Below are 23,662 nucleotides of genomic sequence, written 5' to 3'. Positions count from 1 at the left end.
CTACTTCGTGGGCAGCTGGTTGTCTTCCCTTCTGCTGCTTTGGAGTCAGCGTACAGGATTCCTGCTTTGTCGGGGCGTCTGCGGGGCCGGTTCGGTGCAGGGTGTTTGCTAGGCCGGCGATCTCATTTCTTTGGGCTCCTCTTGATCCGGCCAAGCTGCTGGTTTCGCCGCTGCTCTGCGGGTCTGCCCAACGTGTTCTGCTGGAGCTCCTGGCGCTGCTGCTCGGCTGCTGTCTTCCGGATGCCATGCTGTTGTCTCCTCCCCCCCAGCTCATCATCTTAACTGTTGGACAGTTTGCTGCCTTCGTGATCTTCTGGCAGCTGGCTGGATTAATTTCCTGGCTCTTCTTCTTCGGCCGAATTGATGGAATTGCAGTGGTGGTGGTCCCTGGCTGGAGTGCCCCGACGGTTGAGGCTGCGGAGGATGACCGTTGGTCCGCCTTCTTGTTCCCTGCTCTGATGACTTTGTCGCCGTGGATGCCTGACTCCAGCTTCATTTGTAACACCTGGGCCCTGCAGCAGTCCGGAATGGGGATCCTTTTGCTGGACTTTCGTCGGTCATCTCTGTCTCCCTTTCTTCCCCTTTCTTTTCCCTTCCTTCCCTGTTTTTCCACTCTAATTTACTAAAATGTAACTGCAATGTATTTGTTGTTATTTATTTTTAATAAGTTCATTGTAAGCCGCTTTGGGGCCGCAACACTGTGGCAAAAGGTGGGGTATAAATGTACTGAAACAAAATAAAAATAAAAAAAAACAAACAATGTTCACCAGGAACTCACTTCCTAAGGAAGCACAGCTACCCCAGTACAGCCATCTGTTACCAGCAATGCCTCCATTTTAAGAGAGAAAGAGGAAGGACCTAAAGTGCTGAGCAAAAGGGACGTAAGTCTCCAGTCCCTCAGCTGGCAAAGGAAGGATCCACCCCAGCCTTGTTTGAAATCTTAGGACCTGTCCTACGCAAACTTTCTCATAGCAAACCAGTGTCCATCAAGAACCATGCCTCTGGGATGTATCTGAATTAAAAAAAAAGCATGGAACAAGCACTAGGAGCTCTAAGGGAGAGGAAGGGATAGTAGATGGTATGGCTGGGCAGACTGGATAGGCCAGTGTTTCCCAAGTCCAGTCCTCCTGGAGTACCCCCTTGCCAGTCAGGTTTTCAGGATATCCACAATAAATATACATGAACTTGATTTGCATACACTGCCGCCGTAATATGCAAATCTCTTCATGCATATTCATGGTGGATATCCTGAAAACCTGACTGGCAAGGGGGTACTCCAGGACTGGACTTGGGAAACACTGGGATAGAAAACAAAACAAGAGAAGAACCGACCTTTGCATACACACAAACCAAAAACACAAACAGCGAAGGTGTCAAGAAAGTCCCAAAACATATGGCGCAATAACTCATCATGACTCAACACGAACTGTGTTTTGGCTGTAGGGCCTGCCACAGGAGTCAACACCAAATGGTATCGCTGCACCATATGTTTTGGGACTTTCTTGTCATCTTTACTATTTGTGTTTTTTTTTTGTAAACACTGGGATAGACCATATTGCATATGGTTTCCAAACCTGGTCCTGGAGGCACCCCAGGTTTTCAGGATACCCACAATGAATATTCATTAAATATCTCAAGGGCATTTATGTACAGGAAGAGAGCCTTTTTCAACTGAAGGTGAGCTCTGGAATGAGGGAGCATATGACGAAGCTAAGAGGGAATAGGTTTAGGCAGTGGCGTTCCTAGGCTGGCTGACACCCGGGCCGGACTGCCAATGTGCCCCCCCCCCGGGTGCAGCACGCCCCCCCCCCGGTGAAATTACACCCCCCGGGTGCATTTTTACCTGCTGGGGGGGGGGTGCCGCGCGCCTGTCGGCTCCGAGTCCGCTCGTTCCCTGCTGCTCCCTCTGCCCCGGAACAGGAAGTAACCTGTTCCGCGCACAGGGAGCAGCAGGGAGGGAACGAGCGGACTCGGCCAACAGGCGCGAGGCACCCCCCCCCCAGCTGCGTGCACCCGGGGCGGACCACCCCCACTGCCCCCCCTTGGTACGCCACTGGGTTTAGGAGTAATCTAAGGAAGTACTATTTCACAGAAAGGGTGGTAGAGGTGTGGAATGGCCTCCCAGTGGAGGTTGTGGAGTCAAGGACTGTTCCAGAATTTAAAAAGGCATGGCATAAGCATGTGGGATCGCTTAGGAAAAGGAAGAGTTAGGGGTTACAGAGGATGGGCAGACTGGATGGGTCATATGGCCTTTATCTGCCATCATGTTTCTATGAGAGAGATGTGCATGCACTGCCTTCACTGCATGCAAATCTCTCTCAGGAATATTCATTGTGGATATCCTGAAAACCTGACTGGCTGGGGTGCCTCCAGGACTAGATTTGGGAACCACTGCCATATTGTCTTTATCTGCCATCACTTTCTATGTGTCTGTGTGCCCAAACGAGGGGTGGGGTATTCATACCTCTGTGGAACATCTAGAAATGTGTTTTATCCCAATATCCCCCTAGCTTCTCTCTCACCTAGCCAACACCATATGGATACAGTAAACTTTTTTTTTTTATTGTATTGAGGTATTTTTTTTTTGTTCAGTTTGTGACATAATATTCCTGGGCCCTCCTGAAGCGTTTGGATATATATGTATTTGTAAAGTTTAATCTCTGTAAAGCACAGCAGAATCCTGTTGGAACTGCAACCCACAACAGTTTGCTTTGAAAAGTGCCAGTGCCACAACCCTGTACACAGACGATGGTCAGTTCCCTACCAAAGTGATCTTCGTGATACATACAGATCACCTGCCTTGCACACACCCCAAGCAGTTTACAACCAAAACCGTTTTATAATATTATTCCCAATACATCGCCAGTAAACTAAATCCCTCAAACATATCCTCCGAGCTCAGACACAAAAGAGAAACAACCTCCCGCCTTGCAGAGGCAAGGAAAGGGTTAAAGCGAGTGGCCTGATCCCCGGGACACAGAAGCCCGGTGACAGCCTCTTGTTTGGTTTTACTGGTCCAGAGAGGCCACATACCGAAGAGCCGCTCTCCCCCCCCCCCCCCCCTTCCTCTGGTGTGTCGCAAGAAGTCAGATTTAACAGGAAGGGGGAAGGGAGGGAGGTCTGGGCAGGCTGCCAGGCTAAGCATGTGACCCAGGACTGAGGGTATAAAACGGGAGGGCGAGCGAGCTGCAGCAGGGATTAGCAGCGAGGAGACAGGAGAGCAAAACTCAAACGATCTAATCTGAGCCGAGCCTTGCCTGGAGAGATGGATGCTCAAGGGACACTGAGGGCTGAGAGGTGAGCAGCACGGTTTGTAGGATGCTACTGAGGAAATCTCCTTGCCGGTCTCTCCCTTCAGCATTTTAGTTTAGTTTAGCATAGAATGGGAACTTCTATCGGCAGAGGAAAGGAGTGAGAGTCCCGGATCTTCCGGGCAGGGAGTAGAGAAGTCTCTGTGGTGGGGTCTCAGACTGGGTACTGAGGACTCTGGGATAGGGGTGCTCAGAAGTCTCTGGGCAGGGATCTGAGGAGACTGGGATAGGTGGGGGGGTCCAAGCTTGGATGGGGTCGGAGCTGAACTTGGGGCAGAGGGTGAGGAGCTTTCACAGCTAACTTTGGGGCAGAGAGTAGGGGGCAGAGGGTCTAAGACAGGGGCCAAGGGGTTAGAGCTGAGCTTGGAGCAGAGAATGGGGAGCTGTCCTGGGTAGGGGTCTAAGCCTGGGGGGGGGGGGGGCAGTGCTTAGACTCCCTACCCCAGAGAACTCCTCACCCTCTGCCCCATGTTGGGAGGAGCTCTCTGGGGTAGGGAGTCCAAGCCTGGGAGGTATCAGAGCTGACCTTGGGGCAGAAAGTGGGGATCTCTCCAGGGTAGGGGTCTGTCTGGAGCTGGTAAGGGGGTCCGAACTGGGGAGGTCAGAACTGAGCTTAGGGCAGAGAGTTGGGAGGGGTCTGAGCTGGGAGGACTGCGCTGAGCTTGGGGCAGTGTTTGGGGGTTTCTCCTAGGAAGGGGTTCTAACCCTGGAGCCTGGGGGGGGGGGGGGGGGGGGGTCAGAGCTCAGCTTGGGGAAGAGAGTGGGGAGCTGTCTGGGGCAGGATCTTGGCAGTCAGCCCAGCATCACAGCCTGGTTGCAGAACTTGGGCATTGTGAGAAGTGCAATAGGGACACTAGGACTGAGTTGTTTTCATTTCGGATTCTGGCTTTCCTTACTTGCGGTTGCTGAATGTCTTTAAAGTGGGGCCAGTATTTGATGCTGTGTAAGGTTTCTCATAAATTCTTGAGTAAAGTGGTGTGGTAACCGTGTTAGTCCACTTTTAAAGGCAATAAGTAGAAATAAATCAAAACAGAGAAAAGAAAATAAGATGATACCTTTTGGACTAAATACATTTTTGATTAGCTTTTGAAGGTAACTCTTTCGTCAGATCAGAAAAGGTCACATTTGTTAGTCCAATAAAAAAGTATCATTTTCTTTTGTATGTTTTGTTTTATTTCTATTTACTACTCATAAATTATTAGATATACCAGGTGCTCTGCTGAAACATTTTGACACATTAAGCAGCCGTTTTCTATACTAGCTGTTCTGGTTCCCATTTGGTTTGTCATTCAAGAGCAGCCTTCAGAAGGAAAGGGCCCTTCATTTTTTTGCTAATGGGGAATGTGAGACACCCAGCCCCTCTGATCTACCAACAATATATAAAGTCATCAATTTTTGTTTATTAACTAGCAGTCAGACAACAAAGTGGAACAGCTTAATTTATTGGTGAAGGACAATAAGTAAGTAATCCGAGCCATCTAATAGCAATACTTAACACAAACCTAAAGGACTTCCTGCCATCTGCAGCAAGGAGTCTGAGTACAAAAGTCAATGTATAGTGAGTAAGAGTTACTCTGCCACAAACAGCAAGAGCAACAATAGACCTGGCTGGACCTCCAGGAATGAGTTGTAAGCTTAGGCCTAATCGGACCCACTTGACTGCCTAGGGAAGGCTCTGGTTGGAGGAGCCTTCCCGCTGCAGAATTTAAAATTGAAGGCGGAGGGCCAGAAAGGCATAAAACCTCAACCCCACTTTCCCCCAGCCTGGCAGAAACCTTGGTGAGCAAGCCATGGCCACTAAGGCCTGACCTCAGGGTGGTGCTTCCCCCCTCCCCGTTAAGTTCAGGCTCTCTGTATAAGATACGTACATAAGTATTGTCATACTGGGACAGACCGAAGGTCCATCAAGCCCAGCATCCTGTTTCCAGGGCCGCCAAGAGCCGGAGCCGGGCCCGGGACAAAGCCGCCCCCGGCCCCCCCCCCCACCCGAAGTCGCCACCCACACGAGATCGCTGGGCCCCGCCCACCCGAGGTCACCGTCCACCCGAGATCGCCGGGCCCCCCTCCACCCGCTATCGGGCCGGGCCCTCAGAACTAACCTTAAGCCTCCTTTCACTTCGCAGCAAGCAGCGGCAGGGCAGACCTCTCCTCCTTCCTTCCGTGCCCCGCCCTTGCGGATGTTACGTCAGGCGAGGGCGGGACATGGAAGAAAGGAGTGGCCTGACCTGCTGCTGCTTGCTGCGAAGTGAAAGGAGGCTTAAGGTTAGTTCTGGGAGTGACGGAGGGCGGGCCTGGTGGCGGCGGTGCTGGGCCCCCCTGGAGGCCCGGGCCCGGGGACCTTTGTCCCCCCTGTCCCCCCTCTCTCGGCGGCCCTGCCTGTTTCCAACAGTGGCCAATCCAGGTCACAAGGACCTAGCAAGATCTCAGAACAGTACAAGACATTTTATGCTGCCCTCTGCTGTTTTGTTTAATGTCGGCTCTGGTGTACCAGGCAAGGGATGAGAGGGCAGATAGTTTCAGAAACTCAAGGTGCAAAGTTGGTGTAGATTTTTAAATCTCCAACTGTGGAAGGAAAAGAACTGCTCAAACTTTTGTTGGTTGAAATTTTCATCCTTTTACCTTTCTTGGTGCTTACACAGGCTAAAGTAGTGTAGTTGCTGCCTTAATCCACTTGAATGAATAGAAATAAAGGTTCATAAAAACAAACAAAAAATATATATATAAGGTGCCTACTCCAGACTATCTTAAGCATTAGGCAAACCAGACTGTGGCCTAGGGTGGCAAACTGCAGTTAAGGGAGCAGCAGATCCAGATAGCCACACAAACTCAGAACCATCCATCCATGCTTTCACCTGTTTACTGTTTTAAAGTATGATGTCCAATGATGTGTTTTACGTACTTATTCTGGGAGGGATATTAGAGGAATCACGATTATTGACTTTAATTATTCAGATCTTGGTGGGGGGAGGTAGGAGTCTGAAATATAACTGAGATGGGTTCAAGGCTGAAAGTTTGCCTGGAGTATCTAATGCCCTGTGCTACTTATTTTATTGCACAAACTACATATTTCTCGATTAGCTTTTGGGATCTCAAATGTAGTATATATTACTCAACACAGAAAATGTGAAGAAGGGTGCTATGTTGGGAAGACAGGCCAGATGTTAAAGACAGGAATCAACTCATACAGACACAACAAAGCAAACCATATACCCTGGCTTAGCTGCGAGGTTCATTACCATCATAGCATGTGCTAAACTAACCAATTTGAAATTGCCCCTGAGACAGACCAAAGTGATACCTCTGTGGGTGAGCATTTTTCACAACCAGAGCACTGCATCAGAGCCTGTAGGGTCAGAATAATAAGAGGAAATTAAAAAAAAAATCCAGGAACATAACATTTTTGAAGTTAAGATGATGAAATACTTTACATAAACAAGAAAGGACTTAACAAAGGTCTGGGTTTCCTATCACATAAACCATAAAATTATAACTACTTTGTCAGTTCTGATCACCCATCCATCTCTCTGTTTCTGCCCCCTCCCCTCACTTTCCCCCTGAGACTGCGATTGGGATGTTTTCATGGTCCACTTTTATATTCTGCTAATATTGTCCTGATCTCAGGAGGAAGGTTCTGGCCTTTGAAAGATAGTTAAAAAACTGGTCGATATTCAGCATGAGTTAACTGGCCGGGAATGGTCGCCGACTGGTTAACTCGTTTTTCGGCGGATAACCGGTTATTTTCAGCGGGATTGAACTAGCTATCACCACTGAAAATGCCTGTTTAGTACCAAAAATAAAGCCGGCGAAGCTGGGTGCATTCCGGGGGCGTGACCAGTCAAGTCCAGATATTCAGAACTTAACCAGAATATTGGCCCCAAAGTGTCTGATCATTTTACACTTCAAAAGTCTTACATTTCTGGGTTGTCTAAGTTTCCTTTCAGTATCCTAACCATAAGGTCTGGTTACGTTTTGAGTCTGGGAAGGTATACAGGATTAGCTCTGGCCATGAACCAGGAAGAGTTAAAGCAGGTGCAGCCCCCTGAGCCTTCCAAGGTGATCCGGCTTTCTCCTGCATACATATCAGAAATCCCGCATCCCTCAGCTGCTTTTAGTGCTGTGCCTTGCATCCTAAAGCACTCATAGCAAATGGGGCTTCATCTTCCCCCACCCCAGGAGCTACATAGTGGGGGTGTTCATAAGGAGAGGTTCCTTGCTTCCAGGTACATGGGTTAATAGTTCATTTTTCTTTTTTTTTTTTACATTTATTTTATGCAGCACACTTGGAGACTTGTCTGAAGCTTTAAAGGAGGCCACCAAGGATGTACATGTCCAAGCAGAGAACACAGAGTTCATGCGAAACTTCCAGAAGGGACAGGTGTCTCTGAGGGATTTCAAGGTAAGCTGGGGAGGAGCAGGCCGAGAGAACTCAAAACTGGGAACTGCCTGAGTGTCCCCTACTGGTGAAAGGTGGCACCTCCTGCTGCAAGCTGACATGATATACTACTAAAGCTTGCTGTTTCCAGCTCACACCCATTTTTATGAGCCAGAACTATGATCCCTGCACCATAGCACCCAGCACCGAGTCAAACTATTGAACTAGCCCTAGGACATAATTTCAACATTTTTAGGAACTGCAGCGAGCCTGCGTAGAGGTGCAAAAGCCAGAATCAAACATATAAACGGCGAGTGACCGAACTCACTCGCAAATGCGCAATAAAGACCCTCTCTGTCCTGCCCCCGTGTCAATACGTGATGACGGGGCGGGACAGAGAGGGTCTCTACTGCGCAAGGGGAGGGACGAAACCGCCGTCGCTACCGCTTCCCCCCCCCAAGGTCGCCGCCACCACTCCCCCCCACCCGGAGTCGCCGCCACCCACCCTCCACCCGGGCCGGGCCCTCGCTCTGCTATAGAAACAGCGTCAACGCAGCACACAGCTCAGCTGAGCTGCCGTCGGCCTTCCTTCCCTGCCTGTGTCCCGCCCTCGCCCACGAGGGTGGGACACAGGCAGAGAAGGACGGCAGCTAATCTGAGCTGTGTGCTGCATTCCTGCGCTGTTTCAATAGCGAAGCGAGGGCCCGGCCCGGGTGGAGGGGTGGCGGCGTCTCCGGGGGGGGGGGGGCCGTAGCGGTGACCTCGGAGGGGCAGTGGCGAGCTCGGTGGCCGGGGGGGGGGGCCTTGCAGCGGCGAGGAGAAGGGGCCTTTCAATCCCCCCCCGTCCTATACTAGCCCGTTTTTACGGGCTCAACGGCTAGTACATTATATTCTAGTAGGGAGAGTTTCACCATGTCACCTGCAAAGTGCTTCTGAACAATAGTAAGGGAAAAGGGATGAGATTTGATAAACCACCTTTCTGTGGTTGCAATCAAAGTGGTTTACATATTATATACAGTACAGGCCTGGGGGATCTTGTAGCCTGATGGAGAAGGGGTCCCCCTGTGTGCTTGAGTGCACTGCTGGGGGGTATCATATGCCCTTTCCTGACACAAAACAGCAAGACTGTTAATGTAACAGTGCAGACTGACAGCACACAGGTTCTACTGCTCAGTTTACAGATGAAGTCCGTAACAGTTTTGTTTGTAAAGTACAGAGTTACAGGCCGCTGGTTCTCGTGTTCTTATCCATTCTATAAGGTGCCACACAGCCTGTATGATTCCTCAGTATAATTAATCCTGCTGAGGCACACCCGGTAACATTTAGTACCTAACATCATATCTAGTTACAAAACACCCCCTCATTTCTAACTGCTTAGTGTCAGTGAGTGGAAATGAGACCCTCGGGGTACTTGTGTGGTCAGTTCAGCTGCAGCAGTCCCAAAGCAGACACAAGCCTTACACTGCTTAGTTTGCAGAAATGTTGTCTTCTGTGAAGCCTCTGCTCTCCCTCCCCCCACCCACCAACCCAGTTTGCTCAAGGAAGGACAAGGGGATGTTCAGACTTGAGGCTGGCACAGAGGGAGCTACCCCTCTGTCCCCCCTCCCAACGATGTCTGCTTTCCCACACCCCACAGGGTGAGAGCGTACCTTCATGCAAGGCGAGTGGCACTCAGAGATGTGGCTGGTAGAGCATTCCACAGGGAGCTGTCTGATTTGTGAAATCACTAGCTTTATATGTAATGCAGGGGCGGTCCAAGACAATCTGCCACCTGAGGCGAGGGCTGAGATGGTGCACCCAGGGCCGCCGAGAGACTGGGCCAGGCCTGCCCCCACCGCCCCCCCCCCCAGGTCGTCGCCGCCCCCCCCCCCGTCCACCACTGGGCCGGGCCCCCCTGAATTAAAATCATAGCGCCTCACCTTGCTCCGTGTGAAAGAAGCGCAGCAGCGGCAGTCTGCAGATCGCCTCCCTTCGGGTCTTCCCTCCCTGTGTCCCACCGAGGCCAAGGTGAGGCGCTATGATTTTAATTCGGGGGGCCTGGCCCGGTGGTGGACGGAGGGGGACGGGTGGAGGGGACTGCGGCACCGGACCCCCCTTGGAGGCCCGGGCCCAGGGAATTTTGTCCCCCCTGCCCCCCTCTTGGCGGACCTGGGTGCACCCCCCACCCCCAGTTATGATCTGGCATCTCCCCCCTTCCCCAAGCTTACTTTTGATTTCCAAAAGACGGCAGCGGCAGTGCTTCCCATAGGCTGCCTTGCCGCTGCCACCGGCCTCTTCTCTCTACTGCGGCCTGTCCCTGAGGAAACAGAAAGTTATGTCAGAGGCGGGCTGCACCAGTCCGCTTAACCATCATGAGTTGAAGGCAGATTACAAATCTTCAGGTGTTAAATAATTTATTTATGCGAGAGGAATTTAATATATGTACATGGAGGAACAGCAGCAACCTGCACTGCAAAATATTGATGTCCAATACACTCATGTAGTTAACATCACTCTACACAGTGCTCACTCCAGAACTTACACTCTAACCTCCTTGTTCTATAATCTTGCACGCCCAGTTTCACACTTAACGTGCAAAATTGCATGCACAGGTTATACAATACTGCTAGTTGCACGCACAACTATTGTTAAATTAGATGCTGATTATTGTTAAGAATCAATATTTGGCACTAATTTGCAGTTAGGTGTGTAATTTGCCCTTAGTCAGGATTCTATAAACTTAGCGTGTAATTCGTTTTGCGTGCAACTGCTGGAGGGGTGTAGATGTGTGCGGGAGTATGGGCAGGTTAGGGGTGTACCCAGCACATAAAACTCTATGTTTGATTTTCAAGGTCCTCAGACAAAATGGGCCAGAGTACTTAAAGAATAAGTTAGCCCTTTGCACACCTCTTGGTTATTTCACTATTGTTGTGCTGTTAACAAAATTGTAAGTTTTATGTGAAACTGTACCTGCTGTACACCACCTTGGGTGAATCTTTATAAAGGCAGTTAATCAATCCCAATAAATAAATAAAATTAAGTGCAAACGTTATAGAATACTGTCAGTTACATGCAAGCATTTACACCAGCCTCTGAAATGGTGTAAGTCAGTGGTCTCCAACACATGGCCCCAGAAGTCCTCCGTTGCAGCTCTTAAACAGTTGGGAGAAATGGTCTACACCCCGCTGCAGTCCACGTCCTCTCACTCTCAGCTCTGTCTATCTGCCCGTCTCAGCCCTCTGAATTTGCCTTTAGTGCTGCCGTGTTGAAGGGATGCTGTTTCTCTAACCCACTCAAAGCCTCTCTCTGTAGTGTCCCACCTCCTCTGACAGAACTTCCTGTTTCCTGGTGGAGATGATATGGAGAGAGGCGTCAGGCGGATGAGAGAAACAGCATGCCTTCATCACAGCAGCACTTAAGGCAAGTTCAGAGGGCTGACCTTGCCCTCTGAGAGCTGAGAGTGAGAGGACGTAGACTGCCGGGGGGGGGGGGGGGGGGGGAGGGGGGCACAAGTGCCGGGAAAGGTAAGCAGAGGTGTCTGGAGGGAGAGGGGAAAAGAGAGAGGTGTGTACTGTGGGGGGGGGGGGGGGGGGCCTCAGAGAGACACATACTGGAGATAGGGGATGGAAAAAGCAAAGAAGAGAGATGTGCTCATGGAGGGGAGGAGAGAAAGAAGGGAAGAAATGATGACCATGGAGATGGTCCATGCAGAGGAGGGGAGGAGAAGGAAAATAAAGAGAGATGGGAAGAGATGGTGCATATGGAGGGGAGGGGAAGAGAAGAGGTGGTATATCAAATTAATAAACTATATGATACGGTACGATAAGGGAGGTGATCATGCCTATGGATGAAGGGGAAGGGACGAGATGGAACCTAGATGGATTTGAGAAAGAGGAGGAAAAATTTAAGAAAGTTGAAAGTGAAAGATGAATATAGAGCAGGAAGTGAATGAGGAACAAAATGATTAGAAAGATAAAATCACCAGACAACAAAGGTAAGAATAATGCTTTTATTTTTATTTTAAAAGTTAAATGTGTAAGCTTTCTCGTGATCACTTTGCGGCCCTCTACATGAAAAAGGTTGGAGACCATTGGTGTAAGTGCTGGTAACTACAGTTAGACAGTGAAATGTGGTCTTACGCTAGTATTCTATAATGGCTATTACACATAGAATTGCTGAGAGAGAATTTGCACTTACTGCCCAGCATTTTCGCTCCTGTTGGTGTTCCCTATGATTAAGCATGTGAGATTTAAGGCTTTCTTTTCTCATTCCTTTTTGCTTTTAGCAGTCCAATTATGAGATGTTATTTTTCATTTGTAAAGTTTTGAAATCGTATTGGTTTACTGAGTTTAGTAAGATATGATGTTTGTTAAGTTTTAATTAGATATGATGTTTTAATTTTTCTGTAATTCCTGATGCCTGTATCAGTAATTCTTTTACTTATTGTATCTCGCCTTGAATCTCAAATTGAGGGAGTTGGTGGGTGATAAGCCTTCTATAACATAAGAAGTGGGTACCTGAATGAATGCCCAAACTGTATCAGTCACTTATGGATATACACCCATTTGGAAATGTTTAAAGACCTGCAGCATATTAAGTCTGAGTACATATAGACTGAGCAATTTTGACTTTATTATTTTAATTGATTACAGAGAAATAATATATTATTGTGGATTTCACTGGATGGCATAATTTGTTTGGTAAACAATTATTCACCCGATAATGGTGTGAAGTTTCAGCTGGTTTGTACATCTTGGTTTACCTGGCTGTATATCTGGGAAGAGCATAGTCTCTGTATCCCAGTTTGACATTTATACACTGAGGACTCAACTATTTAAAAAAATTATAAGTTTTGTGCTTTTTCAGAAAGATTTTTGTGATTTGTTATTTCTATTACTTTCATTGTTTTGTTTTTTTTAATATTGTTGAACTGTATCTGTAGCAAGAGCAAGATTTGAACCATTGCTTCACTGATTCTCAGGTCTTCACTCTAACTTCCTATTTGAGTAGATACACAGAAACAGCTGAAGTTGGTTTCACATGGGGGCTTCTTCCTGCTGACCATTGTCTCTCTTGCAGTTGGTGATGTCCTCTCTGTATTACATCTATGAAGCCCTGGAGGAGGAGATTGAGAGGAACAAGGAACATCCTGCTTATGCCCCGGTTTATTTCCCACTGGAGCTGCACCGGCGGGCTGCTCTGGAGGAGGATCTTCAGTACTTCTATGGACCCAGTTGGAAGCAGGAGATTCCCTGTCCTGAAGCCACCAGGAGGTATGTGGAGAGGCTCCAACATGTAGGCCAGCAAGAACCTGAGCTGCTGGTGGCTCATGCCTACACTCGCTACCTGGGGGATCTGAGTGGTGGGCAGGTGCTGAAGAAGATTGCCCAGAAGGCCCTGCACTTGCCTGCTTCTGGAGAGGGTCTTGCATTCTTCTCCTTTGACGCTGTCTCCAGTGCCACCAAGTTCAAACAACTGTACCGCTCACGCATGAATTCCATTGACATGGATGACAGCACCAAAGCAAGGATCTTGGAAGAGGCCAAGACAGCCTTCCTTCTGAACATCAAGGTACAGATACACATCATGACAGGACCTAATTGGGGGGGGGGGATGTGTCTCAGGAGGAGAGAAGTACTAAACCCACAAATTTAGCAATCAGGGGCTTGAGTAGGAGTTCCTTCCATCTCCAAGGAGAAGGGACAAGCGTTGTCCCTAGTTTGGAAGTGGGATCTTGCTGTTTGGAGAATTTAAGCTCCAAAATATCATACAATACAAGGAAAATGGAGGGAATGAGGGGTTTGCATTATTGAGGGTGGGGAGAAAATGAGGTGGGTAGGAAGAGAGCAAAGGGTAGAGGTTGTGTGTTGAAGGGGAAAAAGGCAGAAGGTATATGCATGTTGGGGTAGTGTGTCATTGAGTCTCATGTTTTCACCACATACTCTGGTGTGTTCAGAGGTGCAGTTGTCAGCATCTTATCCTCCTGTACAAGGTCACATACACCATCATGGCAGAACCAAGACTAGAATCTGTAAGATCAAGATTTTTTTTTTTCACTTATTCCATGTTCCAACCACAAAATCAAAAACATCATCATTATCTTTATTTGCTATACTGCAAAGTCAGCACATTCACTTCAGCCCATGAAACCGATTCAACACCTAAGATCTCTAGCAAAAAGCACAGTAAGCATGGGCAGACCAGAAAGTCCAACCTGGCCTGGAGGCAGTAGGAAGGCCAACTTTAAAAACCAACAACAGTATTGCAAGAAAAAGGATTTTATTGATAAGAAGCAAACCCGACATGGCCTCGTTTCAGCAAGCACCTGTATCAGGGGTACAACATTCGATGAGGATGGAAAGATCTTACACCAGATTTCAGTGAATTGTATAACATCAAATCTGGAGTGCTAAATAGCAACAAATCAATACCTCAGCAACTCTGAAAGCTGGCACAGAAAAAATAATATCCATTCCCATTGGATGTTGTACTCCTGATGCAGGTGCTCACCGAAACATGGCTGCATTGGGTTTGCTTCTTGTCAGTAAAATCCATCTTCCCGCCATATTGGTTGTTGGTTTTTGCTTGGCCTTCCTGCCGCCTCCGAGCTAGGTTGGTCTTTCCAGTCTGCCTACACCTATGATCTCTAGGCAAATATAAGGTTATAATATTCCAGCAGTTATACTGCACCCTAATCTAGGGTGCTCTACCACAGACTACAAACAGATATAAGCTCTTGCTCCAAAAAGATTTAATTATAAATGCCAAAGGAAATGAGAGATAAAGTGTGTGTCACTTGCCCAAGGTCACAGGGTGTATGGATTGGAGAAGCAGGGTGTGAGGCCTGGACTGCTAGACACAGGTTTGATGTGAATGGTGGGTTCTTTTTGTGGCTCCAGGTTTTTGAAGCGCTGCAGGAAATGGCATCTAGACCTGAGCAGAATGGTCAACTAAACCTGGAGAAGTCAGAGCTTCGGAAGCAAGACTTTAGTAAAGCCAATGGTAAGGATTTCAGTCTGTAGCACATGAAGATAGGCTAATGCCATGCAACACTCAGTTGGTGATACACTGAAATAACCAGAGTGTGCTTTTTCTCTGCTACACCCCTTCTCAGTATTTTTCTGTCAGATCTACATTGATTCTTTTACCCAGAGAGCATGCTCAAGCGTCCCAGGGATGCTCCTCACTGGCCTGAGGGCGGAGGGGTGCCTTCTCTGAGGTGCATTCTGCATCCCTTGTTGACTGGGCTGGACCTCAATGGTAGCTACTGCCAGATTTCATACCTCACAGAACTTGAGTATAGCACTTGTCTGGCACACTGAGGCCTTGCTGGCTTTGATAAATGGAGGATATGACCTGGAGCTCAGGATCAGTTCATTGGGTCCATAGAGCCCATATGGATTCTGAGGCTGTGAAACACTGGAGGTTTAAACATGCTACCTTCAGCTACTCTTGTAGCAGCCCATTGACTAAGTGACAGTTGTTTTGAGCCCTCCAGGTGCGGATGGGCAAAAGAGAAGAGTTCTACCTGCAGGTAACGATCTCCCAGGGCCTGCGCTACGCATGAGCGGCTGTGTCTTTCACATGTGGGCCCTAATGACTTATGTAAATATTTATTCACAGAGGTTTCACAGTGAGTTTCTGCACACGGCCAGCTCTGGTTCTTTTCTCTGTATTTGTCATCACTCGCTAAACAGAAGCTTGAACTCATGGACCCTTGTCTCACCTCTGGCTCTTGTTCTGTTTGTTTTTATTTTTGTTTAGGTCCAACATCCACAAGAGAGAATGGGCCAAAGGAGAGTCAAAAGCAGCTGGCTATGGGTGTTTCATTCCTGCGCTGGGCCCTCATTTTCAGCGTGGCAGTGTTGTCGGTAGCTGTGGGTTTATATGCCTTGTGAAGGACCTTTTGAAGGGTAGGAGGGAAACCCAGGCCTTCTCTCCTCACCCCCAACCATACTGACCCGACAGACTCCAAATTCTTTATCCCTTGTGAACTTGGCTGAGAGGCAGTAGCAGCACTTGAACTCTTGGCCTGGAGTGAGCACATTACTTATTGGAAAGCCAAAGCTTCTGTTACAACCGATTAAGAATGTCTGTCTGAATTGGAACAATTTCTAAATACAGAGAACGCAGTGCCACAACAAAAATCTTTATACTGAACTTTGGGATCTTGCCCTCTGACAGGATTCCTGCCTCGGGGCCTTTTTCTATGCATTATCTGATTTCTCATGGGCTTTTCCCCATAGACACAGAAAGGGAGAAGGGCCTTAGTGAATGGCATTCTAATTCAATTGAAAATGTTTTGGAAAGTTACTTCTGGGGATTTTGCTTCTATAGCTCCAGAGAAGCAACCACAGAAAACAGAGCACTTTACACTAGGGCTGGATTATGGCATAGGCAAACTGAGTGCAAGTTGAGGGCTCTGTGTGATGTGCCTTAAACCTGTCCTGGTTTTAATGTTTCCTTAAAATGCCACCACCACCAGTATTAGGTAGGTCAGGCACTGGCATACCCCAGTGATTGACTGTGGCCCCAGGTGTGAGGATGGGCAAGACAGGGCAGTTGTACTGGTTGAACATAAGAACAATAGAGAATCCACAAAGCGTCAAATATACGAGTCAAATATACTAATTAATAAAATTTGGTTTTAGCTATACTGTGATCCAGTCTCTGGGACTCCTGGTTTTGTGCCCACTTTTTTGTTTGTTGAACATAAGAACAGCCATACTAGGTCAGACCAATGGTCCATCTAGCCCAGTTTCCTGTTTCCAACAGTGGCCAATCCAGGTCACAAGGCCACTGGTTGTTTTCTCCTGCTCCCCCTACAGGCATTCATCACAGCCACCTAATGCAGGCCAGATTGTTGCATCATAAAGACCCAATGTTGCTACATTGTGATGTCAGAAATTATGCACATAAATTGCCCATTATAATGTTAATCCAGCCCTGCTTTAAACTAATTGAGATGGTAGGATAAGCACAGAGCAGCCTTCATTTCAAAAGCAGGACAGACACTAGAGATGTAGGACAGAGAAGTGACCACAAGAGAGAATGAACAGGATGACTGGGCCCATCTCTCTAGCATGAGAATATTCTTGCTTTTTCTTTAGTGGTGCTGCGAGGAAAACATCTGGGATTAAGTACTAAACCTCCACTGGGCACGGTGTGGGTCTGGTTGGGTAGCTGTTAAAAGTAGCCTTTATTTTGAGGGAGAGTATCATGTTTGTCCAACGTTGTCCCAAGATCTTCTAACACTCCATTTCTCAGGGCACAGAGATATATGTCCTGTCTGATGAATCTGTGTGGCATGAAATGGGACACTTCAGCAGTTATAGGAAAGAAATTCAGAAAGGGAAAGTGGGCAGTGCCAGTGCAGTCTCTGGAAGTGAATGAGGGTTAGAGGACAAGTATCTTCAAAAGGAGACCAGGGTGCATGCTGCCCTGAGCCCAAAATGTTAAGTGACCATCCACGCCTGACATTCTGTCTGTAGTGATTAGGAACTTCTCACCTCTAGCACAACTCATCCCCTTGCCCCATTCTCAGAAACTGTATTCTGTAGTAAGTGCAGTGCACTGGACCGTAGCACTATTAAGTTCAGTGCTTCCTGTCATCCAGCTACAAAAAATCATGTGATGTGATCTGCTTTAGGGCAGTAGTATTATCTGTTAATTAGAAACATAACATAGGTTGGATACCAGAATAAACTGGAGAAAGCGGTGAGCTACCTTGTTCCTGCAAGCTTGCCTGGCCAGTATCAGCCTGGAAGCAGAAAAAGAAGGGGGGGGGGAGTGGGACAAGGTTTCTGTAAAAATATGGCATGAAATGTCATACTTTTTCAAATATCTAACAGTCCTATTCATATATCTTTTTAGAATATGAAATCTCTTTTAATATATTTTAATAAATATAAAGCAAAACCTTTTCTAGATTTGTTTCCAATAATAAGACATGTAAAGTCTGCCTTCTCCAAACCCATTGATCCTATTTGCCTTGAGATCCACCCCTGAGGTGGCTGCATGTTTCTGAAGCAGTAGAATAGAGCATTGCAGGATCTGGCTTGCTAGCAGACAATACAATTTATTTTTCTAACACGGTACTTCAGCTGTGTGTTCAATGGGTGTTATATGCACTGCTATTCTGGCGTCCCGCTAGTTGTAAAGTCAAGGTGCCTTTCAGTTGATTTTCCTATTTGTGCTTTCTAAAATGATTACCATGTTTTAATACTGAATTGTATGGAAACATGAACTAACATGTTAGCTATGTGGTGCTTGTCATTTTTTTTTATAATGTGTAATTTATATTCTTAAATGTTTAACCTTTTTTACTTAATAAACTGACTTTTTTAACAATCAGTCTCTCCAGTGGAATTGTCTTTGGGGAAGGGGTTTGAGGTGGAATCCATGAAACCCTTCAAACGATGTTTCCAAAGCACTGTGCACTCTAAAGAGCCCAAGTAAAGCGATGACCAGCTTAACCTGAGGTTAACATGCTGTAGAGCGCCCATTCTCTTTACTGGAAGAGAGGAACACAGAGCAATGCATCCAGTGTCTCAATTTGTCTTCTTTCCAACCCAACAGATTATCAGAAAGAAAGTATACATAAGGGATTGAGGATCTCTGAATGTCTATTTAAGAGCAAAATAATTTTCTGGAAATTTAATGAATGGGACAAAATTTGGCAGTGGGGATGGAGGGGGCAAAAATGGCATATCAAGGTTGGAAATGGGCCACATTGCACTGGGGGTTTCCAGAAAAATAAACTCCCCCAACATATGAAGAAGCAAACATATAAATGGCAAGAGGCGTACTCACTCGCAAATGCGCAGTAGAGACCCTCTCTGTCCCGCCCCCGCATCAATACGTGATGACAGGGGCGTGACAGAGAGGGAACCTGCGCACCTGCGAGTGAGGTAACCGCCGTTGCCACCGCCCCCCCCCCCAAGGGCTGCCACTACCGCTCCCCCCACCCAGCCGGAGTCGCCGCTGCCACCCACCCTCCACCTGGGCCGGGTACCTGGCTTCACTATTCAAACCGCTGGAACGCAGCACACAGCTCACCTGAGCTGCCGTTGGCCTTCCTTACCTGCCTGTGTCCCGCCCTCACCGACGTTACGTCACACGAGGGCGGAACACACGCAGAGAAGAAGGAAGGCCGACGGCAGCTCAGGTGAGCTGTGTTTCGGCGGTTTGAATAGTGAAGCCAGGTACCCGGCCCGGGTGGAGGGGTGGCGGTGGCGACTCCGGGGGGGGGGGGGCTTTCAACTCCCCCCTTCCTTTACTAGCCCGTTTTTACGGGCTCAACGGCTAGTAGAAAATAAAGGCAGATAAAGACCATATGGCCTAACTAGTCTACCCATCCATGCCATCTACTCTCCCTATCACTCCCTTAGAGATCCTAAGTACTTGTCACAAGCTTCCTTTAATTCAGATACAATGTATTTCTACAGGAGGAGCAGTTCCACCTTCTGTAACAGAAAGTTTGATAAACTGAAATATAGCAGTTAGGGAATTGCTCCTTTCAAACTGGCTCAGTCCTCTACATTTCTCTCTCTCACACACACATACACCTCAGCCCAATATTTCCATACCTTTATCTTACATGAGCTGTCTTTAAGGGTTCAAATGTATATTTCAATTTCTTTCTCTTCTCTTTTTGTTGTTGTTGCAAATTTTACTAGTGACTGAACTGTATAGTTTTCTTAATAGTTGCCATGTGTGCTGGCACCCTCTGGTTAAATTGTAAAATCCATTGCTTTGAAACCTGACAGATTATATTTTATTATTCTTACCAAAACAACAGAATATTGGAACTGCTGCATTCCAACCTTACCCTCTCTCCTCCAGGTCAAAAACACATAAAACACAGACAGACAGATACACAGTTGCAAGAATACCACGTACTATACTCCACCTGCTTTCCTCACTTGTTTTGCATTACTATTTCAGGTCTTCTTTTACAAAGCTGCACTAGCGATTCCCGTGCAGCAAATGAGAGGAAGCACAGTAGTGGGGATGGTGGCAGAAGTGGTGGTGGGCGGGGGCTGCAGCGGCTGGGTGGGGGCAGGGCCCTGAAGATTGCCACAGTCCAAGCTTTGCCTCTCGGCGGCCCTGCTGCAGTCTCCACACAGCTTTATGGCAGCAATACTCACCCCAGGATGAGCAGCAGCAATTGGTCTAGCTCAGGGGTAGACAACCTTGGTCCTGTAGGGCAGCAACACAGGTTTTCAGGATTTCCCCAATGAATATGCATTTATTATCTCAAGGGTCTTCTAAATGTCAGTATATTTACAATTACAACCATAAAATATTATTAAGTAATTACATACACTTTTTATTAATATGTAAAATTAATCATAAAACCATTTACTTATTATACATGTACTTAAATATTGTACAACGTATTTTTCCCCACAAATAATTAAAAAACTGAATTGGAGGGATAGGTGTACTGCCTATCATAATCTCTATACTCCGTTATTAATTGTACTCCCAAAACGTCCTCATATTTATCTTTCAATAAAGCAGAACCACTTATCTTGCATCTAAATTGTCCAGTATACATTCATGCAGTGTATCGTTGTATCATCCTTCACTGCCCGCGTTGATTCTCAAATGCAGGGGCGTATCTGCGTGGGGCCTCAGGGGCCTGGGCCCACGCAGATTTTGCCCTGGACCCCCCTACCGCCATCAACCCTCCCCCGCTGCCGTTCTTACTTTTGCTGGCGGGGGACCCCAAACCCCCGCCAGCCGCCCCGCGGTGTTTGAAATTCATCTTCGGCCTCCGTGGCCGTGCTGCTGTGATAGGCGCTGTTGAAATCCACTTCGGAGTCTGACGTCGTTGTACGTTGTACGTGCTGCGACGTCAGACTCCGAAGTGGATTACAACAGCGCCTATCACAGCAGCACGGCCACGGAGGCCGAAGATGAATTTCAAACACCGCGGGGCGGCTGGCGGGGGTTTGGGGTCCCCCGCCGGCTGAAGAAGAAGTTTTTACGGCAGCGGCAGGTGGAAGCAGACCTCGGCTGGCGGGGGGTTGGGGTCCCCCGCCAGCAAAAGTAAGAACGGCAGCGGGGGAGGGTTGGCTGCGGGAGGGGGGTAGAGAGAGTCATTGGTGGCGGTGGGGGCTCGGCGGTGGGGGCGCGGCGGCGGGGGGGGGGGCTAAAATGTGCCCCCTCCCTCTGGCTCTGGCCCCCCCTACCGCCGGAGTCCAGATACGCCCCTGCTCAAATGTATAACTGTATTCAAGTCCACATTCTTAAAAATATTCGTCCCTGACGGGCAGTTTCACTATCTGAAATAGCAATGTGCAGTCCCAATCAGGCTTATTAGAACTCCACAATACACAATATCACCTTTTGCTCTAAACCCGACATGGTGCCATGTTTCATTTAACTACGCGTCATCAGGGTTGAGATTATAAAATAAAACCACCATACATGCACAATAAATATATGTAACTTTTTACCCCCAAAATAGTTAGAGAGGGTATTTTACTAAGGTGCACTAGCATTTTTAGCTCATGCTAAAAATCGTCTGGCACTAAATGTTGAGACGCCCGTTATATTTCTATGGGCGTCTAAGTATTTAGCACCAGCTGATTTTTAGTGTGAACTAAAAACGCTAGCACATCTTAGTAAAAGAGCCCCGTAATTTTTACAATCCCCTAACGGCATATCACTTCAAATTTCTTATGGCTGCCAATGGGCCTCGGATTCAACAGCAAGTGCTTTATTCAGCATGGCTTCGGGACAACAAAAACACCGACTCGGACTCATGTATACTGAAGCATCCAGGCATGCAACTTTAAGAAACCTCTCATTAGTTCTCCCCTTGCACAATTGTCCAATCAACTTCTTTATTCAACTACTACTACTAAACATTTCTAGAGTGCTACTAGGGTTACACAGCGCTGTACAGTTTAACAAAAGGACAGTCCCTGCTCAAAACAGCTTACAATCTAATGGGCGAAATGTCAAGTGTCAAGTGGGGGCAGTCTAGATTTCCTGAATAGAGGTATGGTGGTTAGGTGCCGAAGACGACATTGAAGAGGTGGGCTTTGAGCAAGACTTTGAAGATGGGCAGGGAGGGGGCCTGGCGTATGGGCTCAGGGAGTTTATTCCAGGCATGGGGTGAGGCGAGGCAGAAAGGGCGGAGGCCTGTAGGCGAAACAGTATCCCACATAACAATAAACTGCTATTCTTTCTGCTCAAGCAAAGCAGATATATTCCCTTCCCATTTCTTCTGTAAATGAAAAAAGACTACAAATCTCAAATTTTCTACATTATGTTGTACTGCACTCCAATGATTTGCTAAAGGAGCCTCTATACACTGAACTCTTAAATTACTCAAATGTGCTATTCTTTGCTTTACCTTCTCCCTGACTTGCCCAATATACCAGAGTTTGCAGGGAAATTGAACACCCTAAACTACCTGTTATGTGTTACAATCTGTGTTTGATCGCAAATAAAAATATATTCCCCCACAATTCGGGATTTCTACAAAATTAGGGCCCTGTTTACTAAGCCGCGCTGTAGGCATGCTATCATTTTTAGTGCGCGCTAATGCTAGAGACCCCAATAGGAATATATGGGTGTCTCTAGCATTAATGAACACTAATTTTTAGCATGCACTAAAAATGCTAGTGCACCTGACTTCCGGCGGAGGCATGGAGCGGTGAGGACGCAGAGAACCACTGCTCCGGAGCGCCTCAGTTAATCTGCACGCGAATTGCCCGTTTCCCGCCGTACGCGGAAAGCACTTACATCGAGCAGTTCAGAGGATAGCCCAGGAACGTAGCGGAGCTCAAGGCAAAGCGGATGGCATCGAAAACGGCCCGCAAAGACGCAAAAGATAAAACCCGGACTGCCGAAAACAAAATGGCGGACAAGATCTCGCCGCCGCCGCCGTCACCGGGTTCCCTCTGGGCGGCGGAGATAACGGAGGAGGTGAGGACGGCGGTCGAACAGGCGGTCGGCGTGAAATTGCAACTCATCTTGGAAAAGCTAGAAGGCCTGGATGAGAGACATACCAAAATGATAACGGAGTTGCAGGCAGTACAACAGAGAGTGGGCCAAGTGGAGGAGGACATTATAAAAGTCAAAGAGGATCTGCCACGTGTACAAACGCGCCTCAAGGAGGTGGAGGCAAAGCTGGAAGATCTAGAGAATAGATCTCGGAGAAATAACCTCCGCCTCGTGGGGCTACCAGAGATTCTTCCTGAGCGGAATTTGTGCTCCTTCCTGGAAAAATGGCTTCCCGAGACCTTGGAAAATGCGGAGCTTGCTTCTACTCTCCATGTGGAGAGAGCACACCGGCTTGGGCAAAAAAGAGAAGGCATGGGTAAGCCCAGAGTGATCATCTTTCGAATTCTAAACTATGCGCACAAGGCTCTGATTTTGCAAGCGATAAGAGCGGGAAAAAATTTGGAATACCAAGGGAAGCGCATCCTGTGTTTTCAGGACTACTCCTCTGCAGTGTCAGCGGCAAGAAAAAGCTTTGCTCCGCTGTGCACTAAGCTTTTTGGATTAAAACACAGATTTAGCCTGCTGTATCCTGCCAAGCTTAAGATACTGGATAATGGTCAGACACTTTTCTTTGAAAGAGTTGAAGAAGCAAACATATACGTGGAAAAGATGCTGGCACAAAGACAGGATGGCTGAAGATCGGTAAGGAGAGGAATCTGGGAAAGCCTAATAACAAAGACTTATCGGATGTTGCCGGTAAAGCAATGTTGTTTATGGTTGTTTTAGTTACTTGTTGGATTATGGACAGCACAATAAAGCGAGAAAACAGACAGATAATACACTATGGGAGAAATGGACATCATATAGAAGTTATAAGACTAGACTTATAAACATATGAACAGGACTCAAAAACCAATACTGCGGAGATCCTGAAAGAGATGTCGCTATAAGCAGCAGGTGGAAAATGGCTCTAGTCAGGACTTGATTGAAGGAGGCGCTCTAGCCGTGGTAACACCGGAAGATATGCCTAGAGGCA

The 23,662-nt window shown here is 47.5% G+C and overlaps 1 protein-coding gene across 1 annotated transcript; it reads left to right on the top strand.

Annotated features, from left to right (window-relative positions):
- Positions 1-3,192: 3,192 nt before the first annotated feature.
- Positions 3,193-16,239, top strand: HMOX1 (heme oxygenase 1). The gene is made up of 5 exons (XM_030206796.1): positions 3,193-3,297; positions 7,587-7,707; positions 12,742-13,233; positions 14,562-14,664; positions 15,427-16,239. The coding sequence occupies exons 1-5, from the start codon at positions 3,266-3,268 to the stop codon at positions 15,558-15,560; spliced, it is 882 nt and encodes a 293-aa protein (XP_030062656.1). The 5' UTR covers positions 3,193-3,265; the 3' UTR covers positions 15,561-16,239.
- Positions 16,240-23,662: the final 7,423 nt, after the last annotated feature.

Source organism: Microcaecilia unicolor, chromosome 1 (assembly GCF_901765095.1).
Source record: "Microcaecilia unicolor chromosome 1, aMicUni1.1, whole genome shotgun sequence".
NCBI lineage: Eukaryota > Metazoa > Chordata > Amphibia > Gymnophiona > Siphonopidae > Microcaecilia > Microcaecilia unicolor.
This window is presented reverse-complemented; position numbering and strand designations above follow the sequence as displayed.